Here is a 14,331-nt window from a genome sequence, read left to right as displayed (position 1 = left end):
ACAAATTATCTAAACACCTTAAGGTAACTGAAGTGTTACATCACCAGCTCGTAGGAAAAATAACAGTGATGTCATCATACAAGAGAATAACTACACTACTGAATATGCACCACTTCTCTCAGGAGAATGACGGAATTCTAAATTAAAAACAGTAAACATGAAGATGGCAATTCAATAGCTAATACAACAAATAATACAATAAGAAAATTATTTTGCAATTTGGACTTTCATCATAGATTTTGACTTACATTGTCCATGAAATTTGGCTTAAATCCTCCTTCCTGCTGACGTCGTAATTCCTCCTGTTCCCTCTGACGTAGCATCTCTTCTTCACGACGTCTGTGTTCTTCTTCATGTCTAGAATATTTTTCAAAAATTATGTCAACTTATTATCTTCACCTGTTCAGTCTGCTACTCAGTCTCAGGACATAAGATCAAGCGTATAAACAAAACTGGTCATTACTTATTTTTTTATACAGTGTAAAGCACTAATCTACTCCACTTGATAAGTTGGAATATTATTGAAGTATTTTTAAATTTTTTTAAACTGGAATCCAGGTAATTGCAATACCAGTATATACTATGTAGTCTTTCAGGTACATACTGGTAAGCAGGTTAAAACTTTTTAACAAGTCACTATGGATTAAAACATTTCAATACTGCCAACACATACATTTTTAACTCTGAGTTTGTGTTGTTCTCTTTTCTTAACATTTATTGTGATATTTAACACAAAAAGTATAAACTTAATCAGCGTGATGATACTGTGTCTATTTTCTTAAATTTTAGCAGAGACACGAAAACCAATATTTGCAATATACCAGAACATAAAGTGAAATCACCCTCCAAAATGCCATGTCAGACTATAAAATTGCAATGCTACAGTTCTATATGCAGATCCCCTGCCCATAAATCTTAGAAGCATGTTCACATCTATCACAGCTGCAGTGACAAGGTTAAAATAAATATGAAACAAAAAAACTATGTTAAAACATTTCTACACTATTTAGAAATCTCAGAAATTTACAACAGAACTAGCAGAGCTGATACAAATGAAAAAATTCAAGGAAAACTCGAAACCATTCTTTTACATTAGCATTATATTAACATTATCAGAAACGGCACATATTATGCTTTTGAAAAGCAAATTTTTAGCAGCAGAAACACTTCTATTTGGTATCAATAGCAAGCTCGACAAGCTGAAGTATCTAAATTCACACAGGCCTACAGCAGCTGCATGCCACACTTTTGCACAGTAGAAGACAAAATACCTCAATTGTATCTGCTTGCGTTTTTGAAGTTCTTGATTTCGAAGTTCTTCCAAACGCCTCAATTCTTCTTGACGACGCATGAGATCTACCGGGATTAAAAGTGTATTTAAATATAAAAGCTGTCAATTAATAGTGTGGCAACATAAAAATTGTTATTCTTGTAGGGTTACAGTTATAACATTCAAATTTTAAACAAATTCATCAATGCATTTAACTCATTTCTTCCCATAAAGCTATGAAAAAACACACTGGATCTATGGCTCACAAAGGCAGAAAGCTACAGGATGGGTAAAGTCTCCACAGCAGGTTATGACAACAGAAATTTAAAGTCCTTAGAGAAAAGTAGAAAAACCTCACAATCCCTTAAATCACATCCTGGGGCAGGGCATCAATGTTCTCACAATGCCATATACTGCTAAAGTCATACTACCAAGTATGAAGTGCACTACACCTAGTACACTACCAGTATAATATATATGGACTTACTTATACTCTCCACTATCTGTTGCAGACCACTATAATGGCACACGTCAGAAAAAAAAAATTATATGAATTTCTGTGCATGAAATTCAAACCTCCATGAAGATTTATCACATGACTCTATAGCAATTTAGAAATTACTCGTATTTTAACCCCCACCAGAAAGGAAGAGCCATAGCCTCTTTAGAAGCACTTAAAATGCTCTTAAACAGCAAGGCACAACTCATAGTTATTACTTTTGCTGACCAGTCATATTATTGATTCCTGCCTGGAAATTTATCCTTTCTTCAAAGAATACTAATTCTACCTTTTGTTAGGAAGCAGTTCTTTGTCTTTTCTATCTTCAGAGTACATTGGCCACAAGACATTATTTATAGACACCACCAGGAACATTCCACCCATACAAACTATTATATGCCTTTTATGTTTTAGTTCAACTATTCTGCACATTTCTCTATGTGTTTCTTCACTATACTAATTAAATAATCTTTTTAGCTATGCAAATCACTTTCCTCAAAATTGCATCAACATAAATTATTATAACTTAAAATTTTACTTTGATATCCCGAAACTACAATGACCAGTATATTTTGCCCAAATATCATGTATTTGTTTTCATTTCTAACAAAGATTATCAGATTTTTACTCTCACAACATCCTTATTGACATGAGAAGTCTTTTCTCAAGCACATTTTGCAGGATTGCTTTTCCAATCTCTTCTGCAAAATTAACACACTTCACACTTGAACAGAATATGACTACATCGAAGATTCACTCAAATCACAAAGTCTGAGGGCCACTTCTTTCCAACAGTGCTTGCCATAAAAGGCCTGGCCACTGTTATCCTGATACTTCAGGAATGTCACAAGCACACTATTTTTCCTTTTAAATAACCTTCAGAATATTTCAGAGTGCAAGTGTACTCTTCTTTTAAAATGAACCTTTAGGTTGCTTCAGGGTATCAGAGATTAAGAACTGACCCACTCTATACTCTGTCCACTGCGGGAATAGATGTTTCCTTTTCATTTCTTTGTTCTTTAAATTTTATGTAGCATTCCCTAGTTCTCGTGCACACTGGCACAGGATTTCCTACTTTCTCTCCATTAGTAATTGCTACAAATTTATCATTACTGCCCTTTGCTCTTAAGGTGTAGCACACTACTTTTCCCACTGTTCTCTTAATTTTTTTCCATTGTATAGCTGTGATTATTGCCTTTGTTGAAATTGTTAGTATTTTAAAGTTCAACACAGCAATTCATGATTCAGTAGCATTTGACAACAGCAGAATCTTGGCACAAAGCCTTACGAGCCAAGGGAAAATACTGATATACAGGTCTGGGCTGTGCACAAGAGCCATCCGTATTAAAAGCTCTGCAATATGGTAATTCTTTACTGACATATGTTGGACACGGGCTCTTTCTCCGAACTGAAAAAATCTGCAGTAAACCAACTGTGGAAAAAAACCCAAAAAGCCTCTGCACTTTCTTGTGCTTCTAAAAGGACAACATCTTCATTTTATCCTCATCCTTCCACACAGCAGATGGAAGAAGGTAAAAGTGTACTCTTATCTCAGAAGTTAATCCTACAAGTTGGAATACCAACTCCACAAAGACTTTTAAGCAGTTTTAGCTGCTGATTTTTCAGGCTCTAAAAATGGAAATAAATGCCAAGCTTCCACTAATTGATATAAAAATTAAGCTTCTGCTTAAATTCAGTCACACTTCCCAATATTTTCATAATCTATTTAACCATCATTATGAGAGAATATTTATAAAAGCTTGACACATACCACAGTATGTAGACCAGAAATATCACGTAATTTACTTACACATGGAAACACGTATTCTGCTTTACAAATTACTTCTGACTCAGTCTGTCAAAACATGACACTTAAAAGTGAAAAATTACACATATCAAAAGAATGAAATCTACCTTCAGCATTAATACCACACCACAAAAATGTGAGTACTTAAACCAACACATTCTAGAGTTCAAGTCCTGCTAACTCTCATAAAGCAGTTTCTACAAAACCTTCACTTGCGGGAGTATATGGACCAGTAAGCTCATTATTTCATCTTCTTTTTAGCTCCTACATAATTAAAATATTGCATTTCATATTTTATAATAACTAATACATCTTTAAATCTGACTTAGTGCATCAGGTATACAAAAATATTAATTCTAGGTTCTGATGCCTTAGAAGTTTCATTGCATCTTTCTTAAAAACCCTGCGATGCAATCTTATTAATAAAATTAATATTCTCAGCATGGCATAAACTTAGACCCACAGACACTGTTTAGACCAATAACATTTAGAGGCAGCTAATCTCTAAAAAAAAAAAAAAAATCACAAACAAAAACATAACCTTATTTTCATACATACTGAAGCTGGAGAATTGAGCTTAAAACAGAAGGAATACTTACTAACCCCTAGATCTTGGAAAACATCTGCAGGTGAATCAGCAGAAATCTAATTAGCTGAACAAAATTCCAAGTTATCTGGTACCAAGAAAGTACTCTGCTAACTGAACTGTGAGGGGAAAACAAATCCTCCTCCCACACTAACAGAAAGCACATTTCCTCACTGGAATATTAGCACCAAATGCATTTATGTTCTAGTGGCTCTTTAATGGGAGCAGTAATTCTCTTCCTTTTCCATATAAAAGCAGGGCTTAATAGATATTTCAAAAGAGGAATATCTTTTCCTTCACACTGTACTTAAAAGAAACCCCAGTATCTACAAAACACATCTAAGCTGCTTTCCCATGTTTTACCATCAAGAGCTTTTCTATCTTAATAAATAGGCTACTGTCATATTGTCTCACTCAACATAATTAAGGCGTGATAATTTAAGAAAAAGCAATCCCTAATCTTGCCCTCAAATACAGGCAACAGGTGAATGAATTCTGAGAAAATATAAGAGCATGAGTTCTAGAACTGGACCATTAACACTGTTAAATATTAGCAATTAGGTAAGTCAATGGTAAATTTATCCAACCTGTATCTTCAGCACTGAACCATCCTAGGAAATATCTATCACATATACACACAGAATTAAAAATATATGTCTAATTGAAAAGGGAGGGCTGTATGGTGTAGTATAGGCATTGCTGTTATATCCTATTAACATGCACATTCTTCACCTGTAAGATACATCTATGCTTACACACAAACTAAACACTTTAACATCTTTTCTTGGAAAGTAAACCAAGAAACAACATGACAGTTGTCATTTCAGGTGCTGCAAAACAGTTTACGATGTTACTACGCTCTGTATTAGATCTTATGCTTTATATGTTATTATATATAAAAATTATGGTTTTAGTAATTATGCTCTATATAAGACCTTATAAAAACAGCATGGCTTCACACTGAAAGCATTTGTGCCTAGTCAGGAAAAAAAGGCTAAATAAACTTTTTCCTAATGACAACTTTCAGTTGCAGTAGTTTTAAAAATACTATATAAAAAATTAAGTACGTTCCTTTAAAACTCCTTCCCAATTATGAAAATGTTTTAAAGCTTATTTTAGAAGACTCTGCATTTACATGCAATATATTCAAGCATTTAGGTTCTCTAATTCCACCAGTCTAGTGACTAACCTAATCTACCTCATATACTTTCAACGTTGCCTCCAAGTAAGCAGGAAAAAAATTAAAAGAAACCAGTCCCACACAGGGAGGTCATACTGTTGACAAAAATGTCCCTTTGTAAGTGTAAGCTTTAAGTAAAGCCAAGTAACTGCAGCAAACAACTTCTGCCAGTAAATTGGGTTTAGGTTTCGAAATGCATCCACTACTTAAAATCTCATCAAGTTCACATCACGTCACAATGATAAGGCATTCTTATTCAGTCTATCAAACTGCTTGTTGTACTGTCTTATGATCTAACACTCTGAGGGATAAAAATTTTTTTAGGCAGCCATGATCTCCCTTTAGATTTAAAAAACAAAAACCTTTAGTACTTGCCCCGCTACTGTTCTCTCTGCCCAAGAAACACAAGCTTCACCCTGCTCCATTCGTAAAGATAAGGCTTGAAAGCAATTGCTAAAGAACTTTTTGCCCCAATTAGGAAAGACAAGATGTTCAAATAATTACAAAAAAGGGATAAATAATCTTAAAATTTGAACAACAACAGAAATTCACGGCAACTGTGTGCTATTTTGAGTTGTTACATACATATAATACTAGGCACATATCAGACTTCTCAGCTGGGTTTCAAAGGAAAAAAAGTAACATTAGCCACTGGAACATTTAATATCATACTAGAGGTGTACAAAACAGCTACAAGTACAAGCCATCATTTTATTTTTCCCTGCACATGACCGGCAAATAGTACTCAGTCCTATCTAGTACCATAAGGAACATCAAAAGTGGAAAATAATCTTTACTGATGAATGTGAAGCTACTATTCAATTATTTTACACAAACTATGTAACTAGACAAATTTAAAGTGAAGAAAATAGACCTAGACAATTGCCCCTTTCTCAGTTTCTTAATTCATTTCTGCAAATCATTTAAGAACATGTGTAAGGAGAAATATTACCTCTTTTTTCTCAGTTAAATGCATTTCATTGAGTAGTGGCTGGCAAAATCTTTAAGTATAACATACAGCATGATATGCTACACAAAAAAAAAATCTGTGACAAAACAAATTTAATACTAGTAGATTATCCAATATTACCTTGCCTCATCAGCATTAACTGATGCTCATGCCTAGCTGCTTCCATTTCTGCCTCTAGTTTCTCTTTGGCTTCTCTAATGTTCCTGTCGACCTGTTCACGCTGTTGCTTTTCCATCTCATCGAGAGCCTTCCACCGTGAAGCATACTCAAACTCAAACGTTCCAGGCTGAGCAAAACGTGGAGGTTGTTCTCTTTCCCTAATAAAAATTTTGCAGTTAAAATGTACAGAAGGACACGTTTAGATCAACAGCTGCAACAGCCAGAGCATGTATAAACAATAACTTCAAGTGCAGATCTGACCCTACATCAACCTGTCAGATGACTATATTCCAAACCAGATAAAGCTTAATTTGGCTGTTAAGTCAAGTAACAAAGTAACAGAGACAGTTTTCCAAAAATTGTCCAATAAAGATCTGCCCAATTTATTTAAGATAAAAATTCGTATTTACACCAGTACAAAATACCAAGGTACAACACCAAATTAACTGTGTTCAGCCTTCCAAAGCAAGCAGTCAATTCATAAAACCAGTTATTTAGATAACTATCAAAGCTTATTAGACAGCTCAGAATATTAACCAGAATCTGTACACATTAAAAGGTGTCAACATTTTATTTCCTGTTCTAACACTAATACTGTACCTAACAGTCACCAATTTTTAGGAAGTGGTATTCTACAGCCTTACCAGAATACAGATTTTAGTTTCAAGCAATATGATTTTTAATGGCAAATTACAATACTAAAAATAAGTATTTTCAGATTAGGTGACTCCTCTACCTCACGATCAAGATTCACTTTTTCATGTCACGCTCAAAGTTTTATCCGAACTGTGGAAGCTGCAAAGACGTACCACCCACTGAGTTTGCAAACAGTTAAGGGACTGTTCAGAGAACATAAAAATCTGAGGGTACACAAATCTCTGCAGGATTAGACCACACCCCTAATCCATAAAAGACTACAGCTTGTCTGGCAACAGGCTCCCACTGACTGCAGTGTAGGTCAAGAATCTCTCTACTTTAAAAACCACACAGAATGTAAAACCAACAAGCCAAATCAGAATTTTACTATGATTAGAAAATTCTGGGAAGGCCCTGTTTAATCCTTTAACACAAAACAGCATGACATACAACACAGTACTTCCTGTTACTCAAATCCAAAAATAAAAATCTGTGTATATTTATCAAGGTAACTAAGTACATAAATCATGTTTTATAAAATAAAGCTAATCACAACTTACTTGTGGTACTGTTGTGTTTTTTGCATTAGCTTCTCTGGGAGTCCATCTTCATCATCAAATTGCTCCATTGGTTCTACAACAACAGGTCGAGGTGTTCTGGAAAACATTTCCAATTTAATAACTGAATCACAGATCAAGCAGTTACAGTTATTTTAGCATTCTGAGGAAACATTCCAGAAAGCTAAAACGTACTCTATAATTCCTGTATCTTGCCTTAAATCATAGAATGTCAATGAATCCTGATTTTAAGAATTACCTTTGAAAATAATTGTTTCTATGCCCAAAACCAGCTGTTCAGCCCAGAAACCACAACTTACTTGACTTAGTTCTGTTTGCTATGAAGGAAAGATTTTTTAAAATATCAAAACCATCTACCAACAATTACAACATACTTAGGAAGGAACTACCTTTTTGTTTCTATCAGTGAGGCAACAGGGGGGCCATGATTATACTGAGAAAGCCTCAAATTCAAAACAGAATAACACAACCTAATTTGATATTTCTAGAGACTTTTAGAACTTATTATTGAAAGTTTCTCTACAATTGAAAACACCTTGGTAATTTGGCATTAATATTCCAGTGATAATTAGAAAGACATTTCTGCTTAAGTTATTTAAAACCCATTCTTTGAACAACCATACACTCACAAATCAGAATCCTAATTTATCTTTGAAAATCACGTCCTTGAAATGTAGTAACTAGAGGCAAGTACTGGCCAGTACTGCCACAGATAGCAGTATAAGAATCCTGAACTGTGTAAAAAACTCTCTGCATCAGTCTGGGGAGCAGTGCCTACAAAACATACTTTAAACCGCTAGAAACACCAGCACTCATTTATTATGTTCCACACCTTTATTTCACCTTGCAGATCATCACCCACCGCTTGGTGCATCAAGTCTAGATTAAAAAGATGAAGTCTGGAATCACAGGGCACAACTCAACAACTGTTTCTTCTGATGGTATCTGCATGGCAATTGATGACAGTTGCTAAACGCAACTGAACTGTGGCACTAACAAGTTATGATTCAAAACAATTTTAAATCTATAGATCGTTGTTTCAGATGTCTAGTTTTGATACATTTAACCCATGAATTTAAAGATTTTCTTCTCATCAGGCAAAGAGTTTTCAGCTAATAAATGTGATTTAGACTCTGAAGCAAAACTTAAAAATATCATGACACCAGATTCATGTTAATTATCTTTGCAATTGTGCTTTAGGGAACATGTCAGCCACCTAAGCAAGGCAAAGATCAAGAGCTTTTTATTCACCGAGGCCACAGTTAGATGGTCAATTCAAATAATCTATCCAGCTGGTAAAACAAGACTACTACCCCTCATATCCTGGCTTCTTCCCCCTGCCACATCTCTCACGCCAAAAATAACACTCATGTAACACTGGAATAGATTAGTTCCCTTGTTTGGCTCACCACGCTTCCATTCAAATACCAATGCCAAGAAAACCCAGGGGATAAGAATAAATTGCTGGCACCTCCTGATAACAGTAAAGACCTATTCAGAATGAATTTACTATGTAGCAACCAAATCAGCTCAGTGGCACACGAGATTTATGAGATTATCACAAGAAATAGGAGTTCCAGACCCCTTACCCACCTGCAATCTCCTTCTGATAACATTTTCTCCTGCACCTGACATTAGCAAGCACCATCATGTGTTTAAACAGACCAAAAAGAGCCCAAGAAAAACTGAATGCTTTTCTGTTGTTTTAGCAAGCACAAGAGGCTTACGGAAATATCATGAAGTTCTCAAGCAGATAAAAAGATCAACAGCACAGCCAAGGTAAGAAAAGAACTACACGTTCCCCAATTCAATGGCAGCAAGTTTCCAGACTGTGAAAGCACAGTCTTATTTTCCCAAATGAGAATCAGAAAAATAAAAATTAAAAAAAAAATTACTATTTTTTCATTTCAAATAGTCTTTCAGAAAGCATTTGAAAATGTCACTTGTGAATGTGGTGAAGTACAGCACTGAACGACCCTCTTCAGCACTTACAGAAATAAGAGATGTAGGAGAAGGTCTGCAATTTGTAAGTTTGCTTGCCCTAGAAATAGAAGTTTTCCAGAGATTATTGTTATAAACAAAATCTCAGAATCTCAGTCTTCTTAAGAACTAGGAAATGCCCATGAATGCAGCTTTTGTTCACAGCAGAAAGATACACTCACACAAATTCAAACAAAAGCTGGGGAACTTACGTTGTTAGCAAGAATGCCCCATCACTGCATCTTTCTAGAGCTTTTCGTGCTGGAGGTTTTGCTGCAAACTCTACGAAACCTTTTCCTGTAGCTCTGCCACGATCGTCTACTACAACAACCGCTCTTTCCACTGGCCCGAATTGAGAGAATGCTTGTTCCAGCAGCTCATTAGAAACCACAGGTGAAAGATTCTTGACAGTTAAGGCAGCTCCGTGTGTAGCAAATCGAATTCGAAGTGGTCTGCTCTTCAAAATAGTACCATCAAGTTCTGCCTTCGCTATTTCAGCCAGGGTCCTAGATTCCTTTATCAAGACAGAAAATATTTCATAGATTTTATTTTCAAAGACAACAGATGCCACTTTCATGTGTCCCCCCTCAAGAAGGAGCAAAGTTGCTTTCTTTGACTTGACCACACTAGCATCAGCGTCATTCAACCTTTTCCCTCACCAATCATAAAAAAAAAAAAAAAAAAAAAAAAAAAAAAAAAAAAAAAAAAAAAAGGCATCTGTCATCCCCTATGATTTATTCTAAAAAATGACACACACACTAATCTTTGTTGCACATTTGAGGACTTAACAAATTTCCATTATGACAGTGCTGCCCCATAAAGACTTTGAGTAGAGCTGAAAACTTGATGCTTTTTCATATTTACCTACTCAGATGTTTATATTCTTCATTCCTAGCTCCACATAGCAGGAACAGTATTTTCAAAGACTACACTACAGCACCTAAGGTGTTTTGGTTTGGCTTCTTGTTTTGCTTTTTCATAAGTGAAAATATCACACTTGCTCTCAATGGATGTCCAATTCAAATTTCATCAACAAATGATGAAATCACCTTCTCTGCTCATATCTTCTCACATTTACAGGCTTTCTGCACCCACGTCCATGAGACAGTGTGCATGAACAACTGCTTTTTTTCCTCACTTCACCGAGTTTGATACCTGCAATCCCTTAAAGAAATTATTCTTAAGATCTTTCTCCACAGTTCAACTGACTAGGTAAGCTAATAGATATATATATATATATATATAAACATTTCCTGAACATAATGGAAAAGGGAAGTTCACATAAAAGCTCTATCTGATCTATATTACATACAAAACTGAATAATGGCATGTAAATACATCACACTTCCTCCAGAAAATTGCTATTTCAGGCTAGGGAACTCTCAGGGTAAAAGATGCATGGCAGAATGCCACAAGCATTTAAAGATGACAACCAAAAAGAAAAAAATTGCTAGCCAGTAAAATATATGAAAAAATCATATTTAGAGACACCCAAGGAACTCTAAACCTATTCTGAGAATGATATAAATAGGAGCATTCTAGACACGGCAATCATGAAAACCAAAACTGCATATTAAATTGACATTTAAATACATTATCATAAACTTTCCGGATGATTCCTTTTTTTGCATGCTCAACCCCTAAAAATCCAGTCTTATGTGGGCACAAGTGATTTAAATAAACCAAGGTCCCCCATTCTTTGCAATTCCATGATTGTATGTTCTGTTTTCACGATGTGTGAGCAGCGGTATTTCGAAATAATTCTGCCCAGCGCCTACGGGTGAGGCGGGGTCCGAAACGCCAGGGGCCGGGAGGGCTACTCAGAACGCAAGGCTTTGGCTTGCATGTAACAGGGGAAGGGGGAGAAAGAAGAGGAGGGGGAGGGACCAGCGCTAGCAGCGAGCAGAGAGAATGAGAGGCAGACATTGCCATTTTTTTACACCCGCCGAAAAGGAAGGGAAGGGGGCGGGGGGCAATGGACCGAAGCGTCCCGCTTGCAGAGGCAGCCCCTGGGTCACGGGGCAGCCACAGGGGCTCGCCCGGCTCCTCACCAGGCGGATGAAGCCGAAGCCACGGTCCCGATTGATGAAGACCTCGCTGGGCTCCCCGTAGCGCTCGAAGAGGCGCTTGAAATCCTCCTCGGTGATATCCGTAGGCAGATTCCCCACGAACAGCCGGCAGCGCTGAGTGTAGCTCTTCTCTCCAGGTTTGAGAAAGCTCTTGATATCGATGGTGAAGCCACCCTCCTGCTCCTCATCTCCGCCACCTTCTTTGCTCGGCGCCAGCGCCATGGCCGCCGCCGCCTCACTCTCCGTTTCTAGGCCCCGCAATCCTTTCAGGTTGCCTCCGCCGCCGCCGCCACCCCCCACCATGCCCAGCGGCGCCGCTGGGGAGCTATTCTCGATCCGCACTTGCTTCAAGTTCCTATTCGCGGCCATATCCGCTCCTTCCTCGCCGGTTCTCGCTCGGGTGACGCGGAACCCAGCTCCGCAGCCGCCGCCTCCGACCCTCGGCCGATTCAAAATGGCGCCGCCGCCAGCCCCGGCGAGTTGTAAAGTCCCCGCAGAAGCCCCGCCCAGAGGCAGCGCTCCCGCTCACGGCCGTGGCTGCGCCTACGGCTGCCGCCTACGGCTCACGGCGTTCCGTCTTCCACTCCGCAGAGGCAAGTGCGTGGCAGCGGCTGCGCTGCCTGAGGGGGGTAACCCGCCCAGAGGTTCCCTCGGTGCGTGACTCGCCCGCACGGAGAGCCGACGCCGGCGCAGCCATGTTATATTAGAGCGATGGTCTCTTCAGCCGGTCCCCAGGCAGAGGAGCCCCTCGATGGGGTCTCTCTCCCGAGGGAAAGGCAGGGAGGTGAGATGCCCTGGTGGGGTGTCTGGTCGCTGCGGAGGAGGGAGGCAGGCGTGACACGAGAGATGCTGAGGCGGCTGGAGGGACAGCCCTGGAAATCACAGAATTACGGAATCACTTAGGTTGGAAAACACCTCTGAGATCCTCGAGTCCAACCTCTTACCGAACACCAACATGCCAACTAGATCATGGCACTAAGTGCATGTCCAGTCTTTTCTTAAACACCTCCAGGAACGATGACTCCATCACATCCCTGGGCAGTCCATTCCAATGTCTAATCGTCCTTTCTGTGAAGAAATTCCTCCTAATGTCCAAACTAAACCCCCCCTGGCACAGCTTAAGACTGTGTCCTCTCATCCTGTCACTAGTTGCACGGGAGAAGAGACTGACTCTCACCTGGCTACAGGCTCCTTTCAGATAGTCATAGAGAACCATAAGGTCACCCCTGAGTCTCCTTTTTCTCCAGGCTAAACACCCCCACCTCCCTCAGCTGCTCGTTATAGGACATGCACTCTGGAGTCTTCATCAGCTCTATTGCCCTCCTCTGGACATGCTCCAGCACCTCAATGTCTTTCTTGTAGTGAGAAGCCCAAAACTGGACACAAGACTCAAGGTGTGGCCTCACCAGTGCCAAGTACAGGGGGACAATCACTTCCCTAGTCCTGCTGGCCACACTATTTCTGATGCAGGGCAGGAAGGACCACCCGGGCACTGCAGTGGAGCATGGGAGGACTTGCGGATGGACAGGACAGGAAAAATGTACACTGAGGCAGATGTAGGAGACGAATCTCAGTGAAGAGAGGTCTTCTGAGACCTCTTGTCTGCTGCTTGTTATGTCTGCTGCTTCTGGAACAATTTCTTACAGGGCAACAGTTTTCATTATAAAGGGGATGACTTTCTTCTGAGAGGTGTGAAGTCAAATGTATCCTTCCTCAAGCACCCCTTCTTGTAGCAAAGACTACATATATCTCTCATTTGCAGCACAAGACTACAGTTTGCTCTCCTGCTCACCTGCGAGATGCCCAGCTGCCTGGTTTGATCTGTGTGTTTCAAACAGTAGTTCAATGGGAGCATAGTTTCATCAGACAAAGAGCTCATTAGTTTGCTAGTTGCCTCATAGAAAGCCTGATAATCCATTCTTGGCTCAGTAATTGCTAACACAGTAGCATAAGCACTTTAGGTGTCCATGTAGCACTGCATCACATAGGGGAACTCCTGGCCAGTAGAGCAAGACTTAAGGAGAAAATAACCATATTATTTGTTTCATTAGTACAATGATAGCACTGAAAAAGTCCAAACGATCTCATGATGTTAATAGTTACTTCAGCTAGTGCATGGCATATACTGTCCTTTGGAGAAACCAATATTAAGCATGATATTCAAGAACAAGTTAATTCTACAACAGGCATGGATCTGTTGCTCAGGGGTTTCCTTGTCTATTGGAGAATATTTCAGTTCCTCTGTCTTGTTTTTCCATTTGAGGTACAAAAAAGATCTCAGTTCTTTTCCTTCTGTCTCTGATCTTGTACCAGGACCCTGAAAAAAACAAGTTCCCAGCTTTATCAGCCCACCTCTTCCTGAAGCAGACTCACAGATGTAGGGCATCAAGCTAAACCTAGATTTAAAGCTCTGAAAATCAGTAGAGGAAGGATATCTACTCAGCAAAGGCAGGAAGTCAGGCAGTGTAGGAACATGAGGGAGGTATTAAAGTCCCTAAAGCTTACTCATCTTGACTGTCCAAAGAGGTATGGTTTGTGATATATTTAGGATTTGATAACAAGTGTTAAGACAGAAAAGAACTAACTTACAACAAACC

At 38.8% G+C, this 14,331-nt stretch overlaps 1 protein-coding gene across 9 annotated transcripts in view; it reads right to left on the bottom strand.

Moving 5' to 3' along the window:
* The window catches only part of PSPC1 (paraspeckle component 1), a 62,128-nt gene extending 49,913 nt beyond the window's left edge, over nt 1-12,215 (bottom strand). For 8 of the 9 annotated variants that reach the window (XR_001877552.1, XR_001877554.1, XR_001877553.1 and 5 more), the window contains exons 1-6: nt 11,717-12,215; nt 9,878-10,179; nt 7,668-7,763; nt 6,433-6,629; nt 1,272-1,356; nt 249-357 (exon numbers count right to left, since the gene is read on the bottom strand). Coding sequence is in view for 6 of the 9 variants with exons in the window: in XM_017831642.1 (XP_017687131.1) it covers nt 249-357; nt 1,272-1,356; nt 6,433-6,629; nt 7,668-7,763; nt 9,878-10,179; nt 11,717-12,103 (1,176 nt within the window). In the remaining 3 variants the exon portion in view is untranslated. The remainder of the gene's footprint in view (nt 1-248; nt 358-1,271; nt 1,357-6,432; nt 6,630-7,667; nt 7,764-9,877; nt 10,180-11,716) is intronic. The other variant, XM_017831638.1, reaches the window with a different exon arrangement.
* Nucleotides 12,216-14,331: the final 2,116 nt, after the last annotated feature.

The sequence above is a fragment of the Lepidothrix coronata genome, unplaced genomic scaffold (genome assembly GCF_001604755.1).
Source record: "Lepidothrix coronata isolate B3197 unplaced genomic scaffold, Lepidothrix_coronata-1.0 Scaffold194, whole genome shotgun sequence".
Lineage (NCBI taxonomy): Eukaryota > Metazoa > Chordata > Aves > Passeriformes > Pipridae > Lepidothrix > Lepidothrix coronata.
Note: the sequence above shows the minus strand (reverse complement) of the source record. Positions and strands in the feature narration are given on the sequence as shown.